The sequence below is a fragment of the Haliotis cracherodii genome, unplaced genomic scaffold (assembly GCF_022045235.1).
Source record: "Haliotis cracherodii isolate W230 unplaced genomic scaffold, xgHalCrac1.p SCAF_4, whole genome shotgun sequence".
Taxonomy (NCBI): domain Eukaryota; kingdom Metazoa; phylum Mollusca; class Gastropoda; order Lepetellida; family Haliotidae; genus Haliotis; species Haliotis cracherodii.
In genome coordinates, this window is record NW_027266297.1 from 43,663,545 (window position 1) to 43,681,485 (window position 17,941).

The 17,941-nt window shown below is 40.6% G+C and overlaps 1 protein-coding gene across 3 annotated transcripts in view; it reads left to right on the plus strand.

The window, feature by feature from the left end:
* LOC139478211 (uncharacterized) overlaps nt 1-17,941 on the plus strand; it is a 67,407-nt gene extending 49,466 nt beyond the window's left edge. The window contains exons 18-32 of one of the 3 annotated variants that reach the window (XM_071260589.1): nt 244-523; nt 1,228-1,478; nt 2,501-2,620; nt 3,005-3,160; nt 6,495-6,611; nt 7,469-7,642; nt 8,091-8,324; nt 8,959-9,045; nt 9,464-9,550; nt 10,954-11,049; nt 11,735-11,842; nt 12,360-12,515; nt 13,692-13,784; nt 14,261-14,404; nt 15,234-17,940. In XM_071260589.1, the coding sequence (XP_071116690.1) occupies nt 244-523; nt 1,228-1,478; nt 2,501-2,620; nt 3,005-3,160; nt 6,495-6,611; nt 7,469-7,642; nt 8,091-8,324; nt 8,959-9,045; nt 9,464-9,550; nt 10,954-11,049; nt 11,735-11,842; nt 12,360-12,515; nt 13,692-13,784; nt 14,261-14,404; nt 15,234-15,278 (2,148 nt within the window). In that variant the 3' untranslated portion in view covers nt 15,279-17,940. Of the gene's footprint in view, nt 1-243; nt 524-1,227; nt 1,479-2,500; nt 2,621-3,004; nt 3,161-6,494; nt 6,612-7,468; nt 7,643-8,090; nt 8,325-8,958; nt 9,046-9,463; nt 9,551-10,953; nt 11,050-11,734; nt 11,843-12,359; nt 12,516-13,691; nt 13,785-14,260; nt 14,405-15,233 lie in introns of all 3 variants that reach the window. The other 2 variants (XM_071260591.1, XM_071260590.1) reach the window with 2 other exon arrangements.

Genomic DNA, 17,941 nt, shown 5'->3' on the forward strand with positions numbered 1-17,941 from the left:
CGGCCATGTCACACCAAAAGAAGTTAAAACATGGTACTTGTTATTACTCTGCCTGGCGCACATCATTAGGGGCTTAAAAAAGAACTGGTCGGCTCACACACACACACACACACACACACGTATCTACATAAGTGCAATCATCTTGACACGATGTTAAACCCCATTTCACCTCACCTCACTATTACTGAAAGAAACCCAACTCACTCAATTGTTTGTTTGATCATGACATTATTTTACATCCAGGTTGTACAATCCAGCACTAGTCCTGTGACCTGCAGTACGACGGCTGTACGCTCTAACTTCAAGCATGGCTACCACGTGTTTGGGCAGCAAGAAGCAACATTCCAGGATGTAGCATTCCAAGGGGACATGATTCTTATCGCTCGATTCTATCTACGAAAGAAACTCGGAGGTTACGTGGATGACCTTTACCTTGAGCCTCACTCCCAGGAGGCATCTCTGTACGACGAGGAAGCTCTAATTGCGTGGACTGCGATCCCACTGGTCATCTCACACATCAGAGGTGAGGACAGAGTTCGGAGGAGTCATAAATCCGGGAAAAGTTGTGGAATTAAGTTTCAGTTTCCAAAGTTGTAAAAGTCATGGAAAAATTATATATTCATACCAGTTATATTTTTCTGGTGAAATATCAATGGGAGGAAAATTATACCATTGGCAAGCCCCTCCCAAAGTTTGTTTTGGTTGTTGTGATTTTTATTGATACAATATCATTGAAATCTGGCATGATACCTTGGAAAAGAGGAGGAAGTGCTTCAGGCTAATAGTGTATGAAATCTGTAAGAAAGACACTTAAGCCATCCATGTTTTGGGTGGACATAATCACAGGCAAAACTGGGATCATATGAATTAATTATGTCAATTATAAGGTTGTGTGTTTTCATAATCTAAAGCTGTAGGAATCAATATGAACCCCTTTGCACTACAGCTGACCTTCATTTTGCATAGAGGGGCAGTGGGATAGCTTAGTGGTTAAAGCTCTCACTTATCACACCATAAGCCTAGGTTCAGTTCCCCACTTGGGTGGTACAGTGTATAAAGACCAGTGCGTGTCCCTTGCCACAATAATGCTGGAATATTGCTAAGAGCAGCTCAAAACACTTCTCACTCACTCATTTTTGACAGCAAGTAAAATAACTAAAAATAATCATACAAATTATCTCCCTTAGTTCTTGCGTCTTTTGATCTTACTCTGTCTTTAAATTCCAGATCTCTCCTCTCGAGAGCGCCGTGAGTTTAACCCTGCTCTCATGAGGATAAACAATGGCACACACACACTCAAACTCTTCGCCCCACCAGTACCCGAGGCATCTCGCCTCCCACTGGAAGACTTCAGTTTACATGATTATAAAAGATATGGCCGTGGATCATTGAGAATTCATATTTTCCATGGCAACCCAAGACCTGGCTCACTGACACCTAGCGACATTTCTGATGATCAGGAGGACAATCTACCCGAGGTAGGAATGTTGCAGTTCTTTTGCCAACAGATTAGTTTTGGTATGTCCATCGGAAAAGAGTTTGTTCTCCTTGTTAGATGTCTTTCTGCAGTGGCTGCATTAAAAAAAACATGTTTCTGAGGCACATTTTTTTCAAAGTGATGAGAGCAGTCAGACATTTTTCCTTTTTTCTTATTGAAAACAAAAGTGAAGAGGGAGGAACACTATTTTATTTTGTCCTAAACCTAAACCTAAAACCTAAAGAATGACACTTCATGAGTATATCGTATCCATCCAAAACAACAAGTTCAAATTTCAGTTTGTTTGCATCAGTTATATTTGACTGCAGGTGATTAATCCGTAAGTCAAATACAAATATAACAGTATATAAAGTGTCACTGTCCCTGTCTTTCAAGAATGATCAAGTGATCAATTACAGGTTATGAACTTATTATGAACCAGATCATTGTGTAATATGTCAGAACAGGTCCCAGTATCTGATGCTGATGTTGCCCCGTGAAGATCCGGGGTAGAATAGGTCTTCAGCAACCCATGCTTGCCGTAACAGGCGACTTCTTCTCGTAACAGGCAACTAACGGGATCGGATGGTCAGGCTTGCTGACTTGGTTGATGCATGTCATCGATCCCAATTGCGTGGATTGATGCTCATGATATCAATCACTGGATTGCCTGGTCCAGACTCGAATATTTACTGACCGCCGTCATATAGCTGGAATATAGCTGAGTGCTGTGTTAAACAACAAACAAACAAACATGACAGTCATCTAATATGAGGATCAGGTGGGTTAAATGTGTGACCTGATTGTGTGTCGTACCCTGCTGACATGGGTCCTGCTCATGCTCTCAAACTCCCATTGCCCTGGCCCTGGCCCTGGCCCTGGCCTTGTTTTCTTGCTGCTCTCATAATGCTGGAATGTTGCTGACTGTAGTGTAAAACAGCATTCACTCACCAACTCGATCACTCCAACTGTGTTCCCACATGTTCAGGCAGCAGTCATGTATAGTGATGACTTTGTCCCCAGTATGCCTGGCTGCCCTATGAGAGGAAGAACCCACCCACAGAACCCTTCATGGCCGGAGATGGCTTTGATGTCTACATTGATGGCTGTCGATACCTGCCAGACTCAGTCACATTTTCTAAGGTAGGAAACTAAACAGTTCAAAATCAGAGGCCTGTTAAAGGGAATCAGTTGTGTAAAATCTGAAAAAATATCTAAACCCAAAAGCTATAAAATTATTTCATAGTAAAACTATATCAGTAACAAATTGAACATAAGGTCCTGATGTGTGCCACATTTAAATAATGAAATAACAGGATGGTGTTTGCTAGATCAAGTGTGACTAGTTTAGGGAATGAAGAATAATTAATTTGTATTACCTGAATTTTGGGGAGGCAGCATTGAAAAGGCCTTGAATTTTTGTATGGACCCTGCTCTCTCAGCTGTGACTGGCTGATGAAGTGTGATGTAGTACCCTGCTGGTAAGATATAATCTATGAAGATCACAAGTTATGTGTATGTTCCCAGGTCGCCGGGCGTATCCTTGACCGTCGCTATGACGTGCACGGCAAGGACATCTCGACCGGGGTGAAGTTGGACAGTGACAGCTACAACCCGGTATACGAACACAAGGAGGAGTACAGGCTGCCCACCGTCGCACCCTCCTCCACACTGCTGCTCAAGGTAACACTGCAGGGAGCTTACAGTCACCCATAGAACCAGAGAACCTTGACTACATGCTGTGTTTGAAAATAAGATTAATCTTAAACCGAATTGATAGTCTCTAAATTTCAGTGTGAGGTTTCAAATGATTAATATGGACACTATCACTTCAGTCTAACATTAATCTAATTTTCAAACACAGTACGTTTATCTCCATTCTACCATGACCGATTTAAAATCGAACTCCTTTGTTCCGCGTAATCCGGATGGCACGAGAGGCAAATTGAACATGTCTGTGAAAGGGGAGGTAGGTGTCTTTCGTGTTTTTTTAACATTGTAATGTGAAAAAATATTCATCCAAAGAAAAACAACTATTTGTTCAATGCAACAGTTTTTTATGCTGTAACAGCTTGGTTATATAAACCCTCCAATCCAGCTTACTGTTTGGTGTGTAGTCCTGTACCCCCTGCCAACACAACATGGAATATCCCACATGGATTTCACGTGCCTCTACCCCGGCATGCAAACAAAAGAGTGACAGTGGTGGCCGAGTGACAGTAGCAGTTTAGTGTATGTCTTTTTAGATCGAACAAACACATACTACGGGGTTGAGGTCTTTATTGCGATGCGTTGAGTGTGATAAGGATCTATATATCATACACCCTGAAACACATAATTACACAATAAATACTAAGTTAAACATTATCATTAATGCTAGATACATAGCATAGGCTTATTACAAGTAAATATTTACATTTATCAGTCATCCATTAAACATAAGATAGACTTAACCTTAAACGATTATACCAGAACATATACAGTAATATGCATGATCAACAATACCGACATTCAAGGGAGATAACGCCTTGACTTTCTTTTGACTATAAGATATACACATAACGCTTACACATTCTGCATCAACATATACAATACTTTAAGACAGAAATTAATGACATGATCTTACATTAAATGTGGTCATCACAATTAGATTACATTGTAAGTCTTAGACAAATATAAATAACACAATGCATACCCTGTGAGTGATACAAGGGTGTGGGTCCCAACTGCCACACGTATGGCAATACCATAGATTATCTGAATAAACAATACATAGACTAAAACACTATTTAACATTAAATAAATTGAACAAAGTAATACACACGTTTCATTGATAAAGTATGGGTGTTTAGCTTATCTTAAGCAGATTTAAATATTTAGACATAATCAACATTTAGGTTACATTACATACATTTAGTTTACTTCATATAACACTTTAAACATACTGTATTATTTAAATACAACATAGGATAGAGATTATAACCATTTAACTCACCTGATTTAATATTGTCTCTTTACACTTTGCTGGTCTGAGCAGTTCTGTCAGTTTATGTGCTGAGAGAGTATGCAGTGTAATCAAAGCATGCAGTTTAACAATAGGTGTTAGCTTGGCCAATCAGCAAATGAAGCTTCTGGCCATGGGGCAGTTAGTAGGTAAGACAGGTCAGATACTCTTTGTTATAGCTGACTGAAACGGACAAATAGTTATATATAATAAATATACGTAAAAACCTAAAATGAAATTAAAACAAATATATACAAAAACTACATCGGCCACACTAATGCAATGATTTGTGTAAATGCAACTAACTTGGGATTCCTTGGATATTGTTTTCATCATTTGGGACAGAGGATATGTGGCCAAGCAGTTTTAAAGTATACCAACACGGAGCACCAGCAGTGACAGTTTTGCAGGGACGCTGGTAGAAAGCAGGATTCTGGTGGTTCAATTTTGACATGTATTTTTAGAAAGATGGAATAGGGTACGAGGGAGTATGAGTGGCCTAAATTTAGGGTTTTACCTGACTCTTATCTTGCAAGTCCCCTGGATGACTTTTGATTGATTCCGAATGGGTCATTGTAATAAATTCTATCCCAACATCTGATTTGACCACAAATGATTTGTATAAGTGCACAGTGAAGCATTCATAATATCAGATGCATTTTTCAATCCAAGTTGATTCTGTCTTATTTTATTGATTGTCCAATTGTAGCAGTAGTGAAGTCATCCCACAGATGACATCCTTCCCTTGTCAGCTTGCTGACGGGGTTAACCTTTTTGGTCATGTGGACATGGCGTCCGACCTCGGATCAGAAGGTCCGTGGTTCAAATCCCATCACGGGACTCGAAAATTTTATGGCCGCTACACAATCAAATTGAAGTATTTCACATAGTTATGGTAGAATATAGAATTGTGCTTTGTTAGATAATTATACACATAGATTAGGCCTCATAACAGACCCACTTTCCGGGACAATCATTAAAGAATGGCTAATGAGTTAAGTGGCTCTCTAGATTATCTGTCCATTATTAAGTTGTTGCAAAATTTGAGGGACAGATACTGAATTATTCTATCATGACTTCAAGAAATACTCAAATTTATTTAGACAATCATTAAAATCACAATAAAATTAGACATCAATTTGGATTGCAAATGGGTTTGATTTTATGACTGCTTCACTGCACACTTGCACTCATGACAACACTGTTGCACTACAACAGCACCACAGCCAGTAAGAAGCACTGGCGGATGCAATAGTATATCAAAGAACGGAAGTTTAGTGGTTTGAATTCCCTGGCTGTGTCATAACAAAAGATGTTAAAAGATGGTACTTGCTGTTACCTTGCCTCAGCATTAAGTGGATAAAACAAGAACTGTTCGGCTCAGAATATAACGTGTCTGAGTGGGTTATCCATGTAAAACTGCAGCAATGTATCTCAGTGGGCTAGCACTATGAAACCAACATTCCTCTGAACTAGTAGAAGCAGCCACATGCTAAATGGGTGCAGTAATCTTGAATGTGACATTAAACCACATTTCACCTCACCATTAGTATGTAGGTAAAGCAGATTTCATTTGCCGGAACAGGAAATAGTCACTTGGGGCTAAGTCTGGGCTGTACAGTTAAATCACCCACCCTACAGCCCAGACTTAGCCCCCAGTGACTATTTCCTGTTCCGGCAAATGAAATCTGCCCTACGTGGAAGATGCTTCCAGGATGACGAGGACATAAAGGCTGCCACAGAGGCGTGGTTAGAGGGCCAATCTGCGGATTTCTATAAAAGTGGTATCAAAAGCTTGTAGTACAAATGGAAAAAGTTTATTGAGGTGAATGGAGATCATATTGAAAAATAAAAGTGCAAAAGATATTCTGCGACATAGTCTTATATTGAAGTTGCAAAACTAATTGAATGCCCCTCGTATATGTGAAGTTTGATGATGGACACGTTTGAAGGACAGTTCTTGTGATGGATAAATGGGTGGTAATCATGAGAGGTTTGAATGACTTGTTCCAGATATATACCATGGACAAGTTCTACAAGAAGCTGACTGTGGTCGGGTATGCTACTCTCAACCTCTTTGTGGAGTCTGGATCGGAGAGACAACCAGCTATAGACAGACAGGGCTTACAGGTAGGACTTACATCTAAACACCCAGGGTGCGTTATTCAAAGCGATCTTAGCGCTAAGGCGATCATGACTCCCATACCTTAACATAGACATACAACTGTCATAGCGCTAAGGTTGTTTCATAGAACATCATCCAGGTCCATCTGACTGTACAGGCTTACAGGCAGGACTTACACCTGTACACCAATTTCTGTCATATCTCAGGGACTTGAACTTTGTTTAAGGAGTAATGTGTAAGCCTGTTATTGGCAATGAATATGCAAAATGAACATTAATGATGCTTTACTATTTCCTTTGATATACTTTATTCTTAGCCTCGCACAGCTAATTGTAAAAGGAATGGAAAAAAATGGAATCAAGGGGCCAAAACATGAGGTATCAAGAGCTTGAGAGCATGTGTATCAGACCTTTGCCATTAGTTTGTCAGTTGTGGACCTGTTTTTCAGGTTGGTTTGTCCTATGACTGAGTTATTGGAGACTACAACAAATAACATGAACTCACCAATCCATTCGGGGACATTGGTGGCCCAATCGTCTAAGGTGCCGTGATTCGCTGTGCAGAGTTGCGTCCCTTGGGCACGGGCATGCCAGAAACCTATGATTGTGGGTTCGAATTCCGGTTTGCTCCGATATTGTTTCTAGGTTTGTCAGCACCATACCTGTGCTGGTGGGTTTCACCGAAGTGGTAAACTCGGAGACCTGTATCACTTGGGGCTTTCCTCCCACATTAAGCTGCCACGCCGTGAGATAACTGGAATACTGTTAAAAGCGGTGTAAAACTCAACTGACTGACTCACTCACCAATCCATTCATTGTTTTTAGAATCAGTAATGTAGCTTAACACCTGACTGTGGCTGCAGGTGTCCCTCAACACAGGTGCCCACCAGCTGAGGGTCTACAACCAGGGACCTAATGGTGTGGACCCGTTCTCCGACACCTCCATGAGGACCAACAACACCAGGTTTGTGCCCTGTACCTCCATGCTGGTCCGCATCACCAAGGTGCCCAAAGGCCCTCAGGGAAAACCACTAGAGGTAAGGGACTGACCACAGGATTGACCAGCTGATATTCTGGGTGGAGGCATGGGAGTTATTTTAAAATAATTTGTTCCACAAAGTACTAGGGAAATAACATTGCCTCAAATTTTATGAAAAACTATAATTATTCACAGGACATGCTGAATGTCTTGGAAAAGATTACTTGCAAGAAAAAATTATATTGTTTGGCACTTTCTTTTTTTGGAAATAAAATGCAGGTTTTGATGCAGTGACTACAGAGTATAAAATGATCCCTCCCTGAGTAAGAGTCATACACCAGATGAACAATATACTGGATTAATATTCCTCTCAAAAGAAATACACATTTAGACTTTGTCATGATAGTGATGGTCTTGCTTGTACTTTCAACATGCATTAGATGAACATTTCAAACAGATGGTTTGAATTCCTGTAATTGAATTGTTTACCATCATATTTGTTGCAGTGCAGCAAAGTGCCTCAAGCAGACTGGCTTCGGTTGGGCCTGTGGCAACCACGACCGAAGTACTCAGACCGTATCTACTATTCCATGAAGTGTCTGCCCACGAAGGGCGAGAGCAAACTGTTCCATGGTTTGATGAAGAGGACGCCCATCTCTGTGAGGCAGGCTGTGGCCAGGAACACACAGGCCAAGGATAGCTTCCTCCGCAGCGACAAGAACATGGAGCAGTACATCAGGGTGAGGATATGCTGGGTGAACTAACAGAGCACTGTTGGGTACGCACGGTGAACTAACAGAGCACTGTCAGGTACGCACGGTGAACTAACAGAGCACTGTTGGGTACGCACAGTGAACTAACAGAGCACTGTCGGGTACGCACGGTGAACTAACAGAGCACTGTTGGGTAAGCACGGTGAACTAACAGAGCACTGTTGGGTACGCACGGTGAACTAACAGAGCACTGTTGGGTATGCATGGTGAACTAACAGAGCACTGTCAGGTATGCATGGTGAACTAAAAGCACTGTCAGGTATGCATGGTGAACTAACAGAGCTCTGTCAGGTATGCAAAGTGAACTAATAGCAGTGTCGGGTATGCACAGTGAACTAACAGAGCACTGTCAGGTATGCACAGTAAACAAACAGCACTGTCGGGTATGCATGGTGAACTAACAGCGCTGTCGGGTAAGCTTGGTGAACCAACAGCACTGTTGGGTAAGCTTGGTGAACTAACAGCACTGTCGGGTAAACTTGGTGAACAGATCACGGTTGTTCTGTCAACTTCTTGTCCAGCCTACATTTAGTCAAAGGGAAAATTCCCAAACAGGGATTCCCTCATAGATTGATGTTCACCTGGGTTGCGTGTGTTACAGAATCAGCTGACAAAGTCCATGGATTCCAAGCCTCTGGAGCAGGACCTCAACTTCATCGCTGAGTACAGCCCCAAGCATGGTGTCAAGGTACAGACTTTTGTCTATTTTCCTTTGTCCAAGTCTCTTGCAACAGATTTGTGTTGTTCATACCAAATTAATTATCTCTTTTAATGCGTTTTCATTATAACATATCATTTGGACCTGCAAATTCCCTGTAGAATCTGATACTCAATCTTATCTGTACTTCATATGCAGAATTGGATTGTGAAATGGAAAAATCTATTTATTTATTTATCAAGAACTACAAAATTACATACCTTGCAGATACCAGTAGAATCTTGCATCAGGGATGGTTGGAAGACAAACTTGGGGTCCCTCAAGGGCAATTACTCACCCCCAAACTTTTATACATGAGTTAGCCCCAATGGGCTGATGCATGTGACACTATGTATTGTTATTGCATTATTTGTGTGCTTGATGTTCCTCATCGTTGTTTGTTGTACAGGTGGCTTTAGACAGCGCCGTCAATCTGCCGTGGTCCAACTTTACCCACTGTCACATGTGTCTCAACCCACCAGGAGCATTCTACTTGGTGAGTGTAAAGAGGGACTCTTAGGGACTGAGACACTGTTGTTGACCTGCTCATTAAGGGACTGGTATGATAAGGGTAGTTTTAACCCACAGGATCTGCATGATTAAAGAAATGTGCAAAACTTTTAGAAATCATTCTGAAAGTTTTGAGATGAGTTCATATGAATGAGAATAGGACTTCATTTCAACACCTGCATAGCAACACTAAATGTGTAGCTCAGGGTTAACATGAGTCAAAACAGATGAAATAGGGTCAAGAAGCGTGTTTCGGGGGGCGGTCGGGGAGCCTAGTGGTTAAAGCGTTTGCTCGTCACGCCGAAGACCCAGGTTTGATTCCCGACATGGGTACAATGTAGGAAGCCCATTTCTGGTGTCCCCCACCGTGATATTGCTGGAATATTGCTAAAAGCGGCGTAAAACCAAACTCACTCACTCACTCACTCCACTGAGTTGATTTTCACAGAAGCTATAGATAAAGACAGTACAGTATATAAAAGTAAATCTTGGCTCATAATTAAATCGTTTCTTGGAAATAGTTGTTATTGTTCTTTTTCACTCATTTTAGCCATACTACTGTTAGCCCACAATTGATTATAGCAGAAGCACACAATTTGCAGGTGTAAGAAACTATGTGTAGTTATCAGCCATTTGAGTATGTCTGACAATGTTCATAAATGTCTGTGGTCCACCTCCATGGACTAGTGGTAGAGCGACTGTCCTGAGAGTGGAAGGTGTTTTTTTTTATCCCAGGCTGCGTTATACCAAAAGATGTTAAAAGATGATACTTGTTTTTACCCTGCCTGGCGCTCGGTATTGAGGGGTTAATACAAAGACTGACTCAGAGTCAGTATACTGTGTCTGAGTGGGATATTCATGGTAAACTGTGGCATGGTATCTCAGTGGGCTAGCACTATAAAATTGGTATTAGTCTTGACTATTATAAGCAGTCTGATACACTCACACACATGCAGCGGTAGAAACTAACCGTTTTAGTCCACTAGTCCTTATGATGATAACATATAGCAAAGCCCTTGAAAATGACAAATTTCTACCAGTCCTTATGATACCTTAACTATTGGGCAGTTTGGACTATAGGACTAGTGCCAATTTCTAATGACACGCATGCATACACTCGCAAAACAAGTGCAGTAATCTTGATCTCTGTAAAGATCTGGTTTAGAAAAGGTCTTCAGCAACCCATGCTTGCTGTATGAGGCAACTATGCTTGTTGTAAGAGGTGACTAACAGGATCGGGTGCTCAGACTCACTGACTTTGGGACTTTGGGACGCATGTCATCGGGATGCGGTGTGTGACATCATGGATCATTGCTCAGGCTATCAACCAGCAAGCAAGCACATGTATTTTGTCCTCTCTAACCAAGTTTCCTGTGTTCCATGTTACAGGGAACACCACATGCAACCTATGACAAGTTGACATTCACAGAAAACCTTGACCTTCGTAGCACCAACACGTCACCTGCCTGGAGAGATGGGTTCAAGGTCAGTATAAACCCTTAACTTGCTCTATTCAACCAGTATGAGATATGATATGATGCGTTCGAATATGGTTCTGTCTCCAGTGTGTAGGTCACAATATCCCCAGGGAGCTGAGAATGAAAATCTGTTGATCCAATAATGGTCTCTAGCGCCATGTGCTTTCACTTGGTGGATGGAATTTGGTACATTATGAATGGACTATATTACTTTTTGTTTCTTAGAAATCTTTTATTTAAACATTTGTGCAACCTATAACTTAAAACAATACTGCATAGATTATTTTCAAATTTACCAAGAGTTTCCATACTATTAGAACAGGTGCAGTGCAAAGTTTGATTTTGTTTTTTGGATTTGAACTGCTTCATGGATTCTTTTCCAATTGAGGGGTACAGATTCTATACCAATAGGAGAAGTGCTGGGCATTAGTCGATTTTCTGCGAAAATGTTGCTTTCCTTTCTTGTTTTGAACTTAGAAATATGTCAAAAGTCAGTATTAGTGAGCCCTGATCACCTTTTGCTTTGTTATTAATGTTATTAAGTATCTATGCACTATACCGGGTTATTATCATGATTATGGTAACAGTTAAAATACTGACCCATTGATGATAATGAAGTTTATTGAAAAACATATATAAGACCCTGTTTACAAAAAACTGATGCACTGTAATGAAGCCTGTTTTGTATTCAGCACTTTCCGCGCCGCTCGTACCATCGGTTCCTGACGGCCGTGATCCACCTGCAGGAGGTGTTTGTCACTGTCTCCCGGGACAACTACAAGTATGGTTTACTGGAACAGGTCAGTGGAGGTCAAGTCATGACATTACCTTTGTTTAGGAACAGTGTTCGAAATAAGTGCCTGCCTATAGGCCTGTGGCAGGTAGATTTCATATCGGGCCCGTAGTTTCAAATTCGTATGGGTCCTTATGGCCTTCAGTAAATTTACGTCTTGATTTATCTGTCACAATAAGCTGCATAGATTTTTACGATGAGGGCCTGAAGAGTTTAGTCAGGGCCCGCAGCTTTTGGAGGTTATGGGTCATGATGGCATCCTGACAAAAAAAAATTCAAACACTGTTTAGGAACCTCCTCAGATTTCTCCTATTGTTTTCAGAGGTTCAAATATTCGTACATTGACCTCTAATGATCCTCATTGCTGGGTTGAAGTCTAAGTTGCCTCTGATTGGGTATTTGTCACCTGTATTTTAACCTGTACCTCCTCTGAAGTTAGTCTGTATGAATACAAAAAAAGCCATGCTTTGGAAATGTTAGAATCTATTAGAGCTATTTTTCTCAACTCTTTTTCTGTGTTATAGGCATGGACAGCAGTACAGATGTTCAAAGACAAGTATGCCTACACCACAACATTCCAGCTGCCGCTGTTTGCTGGCTCACCCTCCCCACAGATGCTCAAACAGATGGCTCGGGAGCCGTGTCGGGAGTGGATGGAGAGGAACATCAGGAACAATACTGTGAGTACCAAGAACAATACTGGCACAGGGAGGGAAGGCTTTATTACCAGGAACAGGGAGGGAAGGCTTTAGTACCAAGAACTGTACTGGCATTGGGTGGGAAGGCTTTAGTACCAAGAGCAATACTGGCACAGGGAGGGAAGGCTTTAGTACCAGAAACAATACTGCCGTAGGGAGGGAAGGATTTAGTACCAGGAATAATACTGGGATAGGGAGTGAAGGCTTTAGAAACAGGAACAATACTAACATAGGGAGGGAATGATTTACTACCAGGAATAATACTGGCATAGGGAGGGAAGGCTTTGGAAACAGGAACGGTACTGGCATAGGGAGGGAAGGCCTCAGTACCAGGAACAAAACTTGCACAGGGAGGGAAGGCTTCAGAAACAGGACCAGTACTACCATTGGGAGGGAAGGCTTTAGAAACAGGAACAATACTGGCATTGGGAGGGAAGGCTTTAGAAACAGGAACAATACTGGCATAGGGAAGGAAGGATTTAGTACCAGGAACAATACTGGCACAGGGAGGGAAGGCTTTAGTACCAGAAACAATACTGCCATAGGGAGGGAAGGATTTAGTACCAGGAATAATACTGGGATAGGGAGGTAAGTATTTAGTACCAGGAACATTACTGACATAGGGAGGGAAGGCTTCAGAAACAGGACCAGTACTACCATTGGGAGGGAAGGCTTTAGAAACAGGAACAATACTGGCATTGGGAGGGAAGGCTTTAGAAACAGGAACAATACTGGCATAGGGAAGGAAGGATTTAGTACCAGGAACAATACTGGCACAGGGAGGGAAGGCTTTAGTACCAGAAACAATACTGCCATAGGGAGGGAAGGATTTAGTACCAGGAATAATACTGGGATAGGGAGGTAAGTATTTAGTACCAGGAACATTACTGACATAGGGAGGGAAGGCTTTAGAAACAGTAACTGTACTGGCATAGGGAGGGAAGGCTTTAGTACCAGGAACAGTACTGTAAGTACAATGCCAGTGATGAAGAAATGCTGTGAATACAGTGAACACCAGAAACAATTCTTGAGTGCAGGGCACAAGTTTATTATTACCAAGAACATGACTAGATCGAGAACAGTAGTTGAGTTTGCATGAAACAGCTGGGACAAGATGGAGAAGACTATTGGTAATGATGGAGCCTGTCTTACTTACAGATCAAGTTGATAGAAGGAGCATCCATATTTGTGCGAGTCAGTGACGGAAGACGAGAGGATGAGCTGATCACTGATATCCCCACAAACAAACTGGTCAGTTGATGGTAGAATATGATACACTCTCAGAATAAGTTTATTATATACAAATTGCAGTATGGTTCAATCTGCTTTGACAAGGCAACCAGACATTGTACCTTTTTTTAATTAAATCATATCTGAGGACATTTCTGGTCCAAGCTGAATCTTGAGATATGTTTAAATCAAAGTCACCTTTGAGCCTTTTAGTTTATGCTAATTTGAATTCCATGTATTGATTTTCTGAATATTTGGTATCTTATATTTACTACTCACCTTTCAATAGAGATACACACTTATTCATTCTATGTATATATATTCATGTAATAAGAAATCGGTTTGGTGTAGCCTGGAAAAGTTTTTAGGCCAAATGATTTGTATCAAAGGTTGAGTAGTATTTTCTAGTGAGGTTTGAGAAGTTAATTCTAGCTGAGACAGGAACAAGTAGAAGTTTGCTTCGAATACTATCATAAATATATGTGACGTCACTCCAGGTTGAGATCAACATGGACTACATCCCGAACGGTGTGAAGGAGCAGTACTCCCGAGAGAGGCCTGGCCGGCCGACGGCCACGCTGGTACCCACTGGGAAAAGCCCGGAGCAGTTTATAGAGGGCCTCAGCACCAAGTTCAAGAGTGTAAGGATAGGTTTCATCATGTCAACTTGCAGAAAAAGAGCTGTTTAATATAATGAAAACACATTACGTTATGATCAAACAAAATTATCATTTACTAGCAAAGAAATACTAACTGTTGGTAAATGGTAGATCACATTTGTGTATTGCTTGCATCACTAATTTACTGTTTTAAGCAGTATCCCCCTTTGTTACAAGGTTTCCATATTATACTGATTGTTTTTTATTATTTTTCTGGTTAATTTTAAAAGATGAGGCAAGTGAAATGGTGTTTAACATCATGTTCAAGATTATTGCACTTATTAAACGACGTGCATGTGTTTGTGTGGCTGCTTGTACTAGTTGAACTGATGCCGAGTGCTTGCCCAATATATTATAGTGCCTGCCCACTGAGATACCATGCAGCAGTTTAACATGGATGCCCACCTCATACACAGTACTCAGACTGTCTCCGAACCAACCAGTCCTTGTTTAGCTCCTAATATAATTTTGAGCGCCAAGCAGGGTAACAACAAGTACCTTCTTTTAACATCTTTTTGTATGGTTCGGCCAGGGAACCAACCACTGACATTCTGTTCTCTGGTCAGGTGCTATTTCCTCTAGACCATGGAGGCAGTCAGGGACACCCATATAAGATTCAAACTATGTGTGTTCTTTGGCAACCAGAATTAGAATTCTTTGTGGTATAACGAAAGGCAACATTCTCTGTTTCACAACAGTATAGTTTTGCAAGAGTCGTTATTGCCCCAGAACCCATCAGGGTCTTCTTAGTGTTAACTGTGACCAGAATTACTGCCACGTCATCACACAAATATGATATTGTTTGTTACAGTTGGTGTACAAACTGTATGAAGAAGGAAACATCTCCAAGAACTAGACATCAGAGGATGGTGTAGACTAGAAGACTAGATCTAGCAACAGCTGCCTTCACGGGTAGTCCAGTAGCACAGATGTAACCAAGATGCTCAATCAAAACTGCCTCCGAATCCCAGAGTGGCCAGACAACCAGTGTACAGAGGGATAAGTATTCGCATGATGTTGCATACAACCAAATCATTGATCAGATTACTTCCACAGTCAGAGGCTTGACAAATCAGGACAAAAGCTTGACCGCAAAGGCTTGACAAATCTTGACAAGATCTTACCACAATGTCATCCTGGGCATACTTGAACCATGGCATATGCTAATGGTCAGTTTTTGTTTGTCATGCAGACAGCTTGGTTTTGTTCCTCAGGAACAGTTTGTGAAGCCTCTTATGTCCTCATCCCATGCAGACATAGTATGGAAGTAAAATGATGGTTAGCAACCTCTCGCAAGATCAGTCTCAAGTTATGCTGATCATTAAAGGTCTTAAAATGTGATGCTGTTCAACAATATGGATGCTGAAAGAAGATGCTGATTGAACAGAAGCCACATGTTTCCATGGAAACAGTTGTTCCTTGATAACCATGGTGTATGATGTAGAAGGTGTAGAGACTGTGACACACCTACTGGTTGTAGGTATGGTGATTATTGTGTTCCGTCCAGGTGTTCTCAGGTTCAAGTCTTGCCACCACAGACTTTAGTGGGAAAGAGGAATCAAAGTGATTTATACACGACTGTGCAATGGGGAAAAGTTGGAGTCTCTCAAGATCTGAAGCTGCCGTACAAGATTTGAAATCTCCGCTTTGAACTGACAGTATTATGAAGTCTTCCAGTCAACTGTGTTTTTTGCAGAATTTGGTGCTCTGAGGGGTTGATGCTGCCAAATTTTAAACCTCTCACAGCATTAGAATTCAAGACAATTTTAAACCGATTTTGTTGTTTTCTTGATTCTGAACCTTATTTGACAAACATTTACCTGTGTGTGTGTTTTTGTTTGTGTGGGACCAGTGGCATTGGGATATTTACTGGTGACAAGAGATCTATTCCATCTACAGATGATGTGGGAAGTGTGACAACACCGTTATAAGACATCAATAGATGCTGTTACATCAACATCTGTAACTGTTGTTACACATGAAGACCTACAACATTAGTTTCAGATGGTACAGATGACACAGATGACCTTCAAATTAAGATACGGAGCAGAGAGCTAAATGGTCATCTATAATGACATAGGGTGAAAATTCAACCCAAATATTGTTTGCTCTTTTGGTTTGTTAAATATTTATTTTTATTTATTTATTTTTAAACAACTGTCTATATAAAGAAACAGCTGTATATATAACTACATGATCTATCATGTCATGAGGACATTTATGTTATACCAGCCACCAAATGGTGATAACATTTGTTAATATTTACAGTTTATCTTTAATCTGTAGGCTTACATGAGAAATCAGGCAACATGTATATTGGAGGTGTAAAATATATTAACAGTATTCCATGAACAGGAATCTATGATTATTAAGAGATCAACAACAAAAATATGAAATAGATTGCAGATCGCACCCTTGATTTGAACCAAGAATAAGTCTAAAATCTAACATTAGACGATTTAGGATCATGTTGCCCCTGGAAAAATAGTGCATTCCTCTTAGAATTCTCTCTCTCTACCATGTCCTGTCTTAGATCTGTGTCTTACATATAGGTATCGTACTAAGTTCGCCGATCTAAGTTCTCCTTCCTGACCAAATACAACTGGAAGAGAACTTGAGTAAAACTTTATATGTTAGTTGCTTTATTGCCAGTTCCAGGGCCCTGCTCCACAAAGGGATTTTAGCGCTAAGTTGATCATAACTCCCATACTTTAACATAGCTAAGATTGTGTTAAGGAAGGGGACCCAGGTTTTTAGATGATACTTTCAGTCCTTTAGCATACTTTGGGTTTTTTCTGAAGTAGTTTGTGTCATGCTTTGTTAGTGTTAGAGGCCAGGTAATTGGTAGATCATGTGAATGACCACTGACATTGTGGTACGGTCTAACAAAGTGATGCAGGCTATAGTGAGACATGTTTGCTTATACACTGTACATTATAGAGAATGTTGAATCTGAGGAGACAGAATGCCCCCTCATGGTACTGTCCAATGCAAATAGGTTCTTGTCTGCTCACACTCATCTTTGTATTTGTACAAAATATGTTATTTCAGTAAGTTATCCATATTTGCCATATTAAGCACCGTTCTCCCCTTGCCCAAATTTAGACCAATCTGTAAGTTATCTTTATAAGCACCCACTACAAAGCCCTAAAATATGACAGTCCATATTTTCAGGCGTATATATAAGATGTGTTACAGAAAATGCAGCAGCACAGGAGTACATCATTGACTTGTAGCTGTTATCAAAAAGGTTTCATCAACGTTTGAACTTAGTTTGTTGTGAAAACAGATTTAACTCTTTGTGTAAGGTACCGGTAGTCATTTTTAGAGCCCAGGGCACTTATTACAGTGAATATGGTATGTCATATGTTTGACATTTACTTTCTGTCTGTCTAATGTTTATGCATTTGTTATTTTCTATGTGGAATATATATATTCAAGTAATCTGTGATGTACAACCTTCCCAAACTAATCAATTTAAAAATTATTGTATTTTATATATGTATAAACAGATTTTAT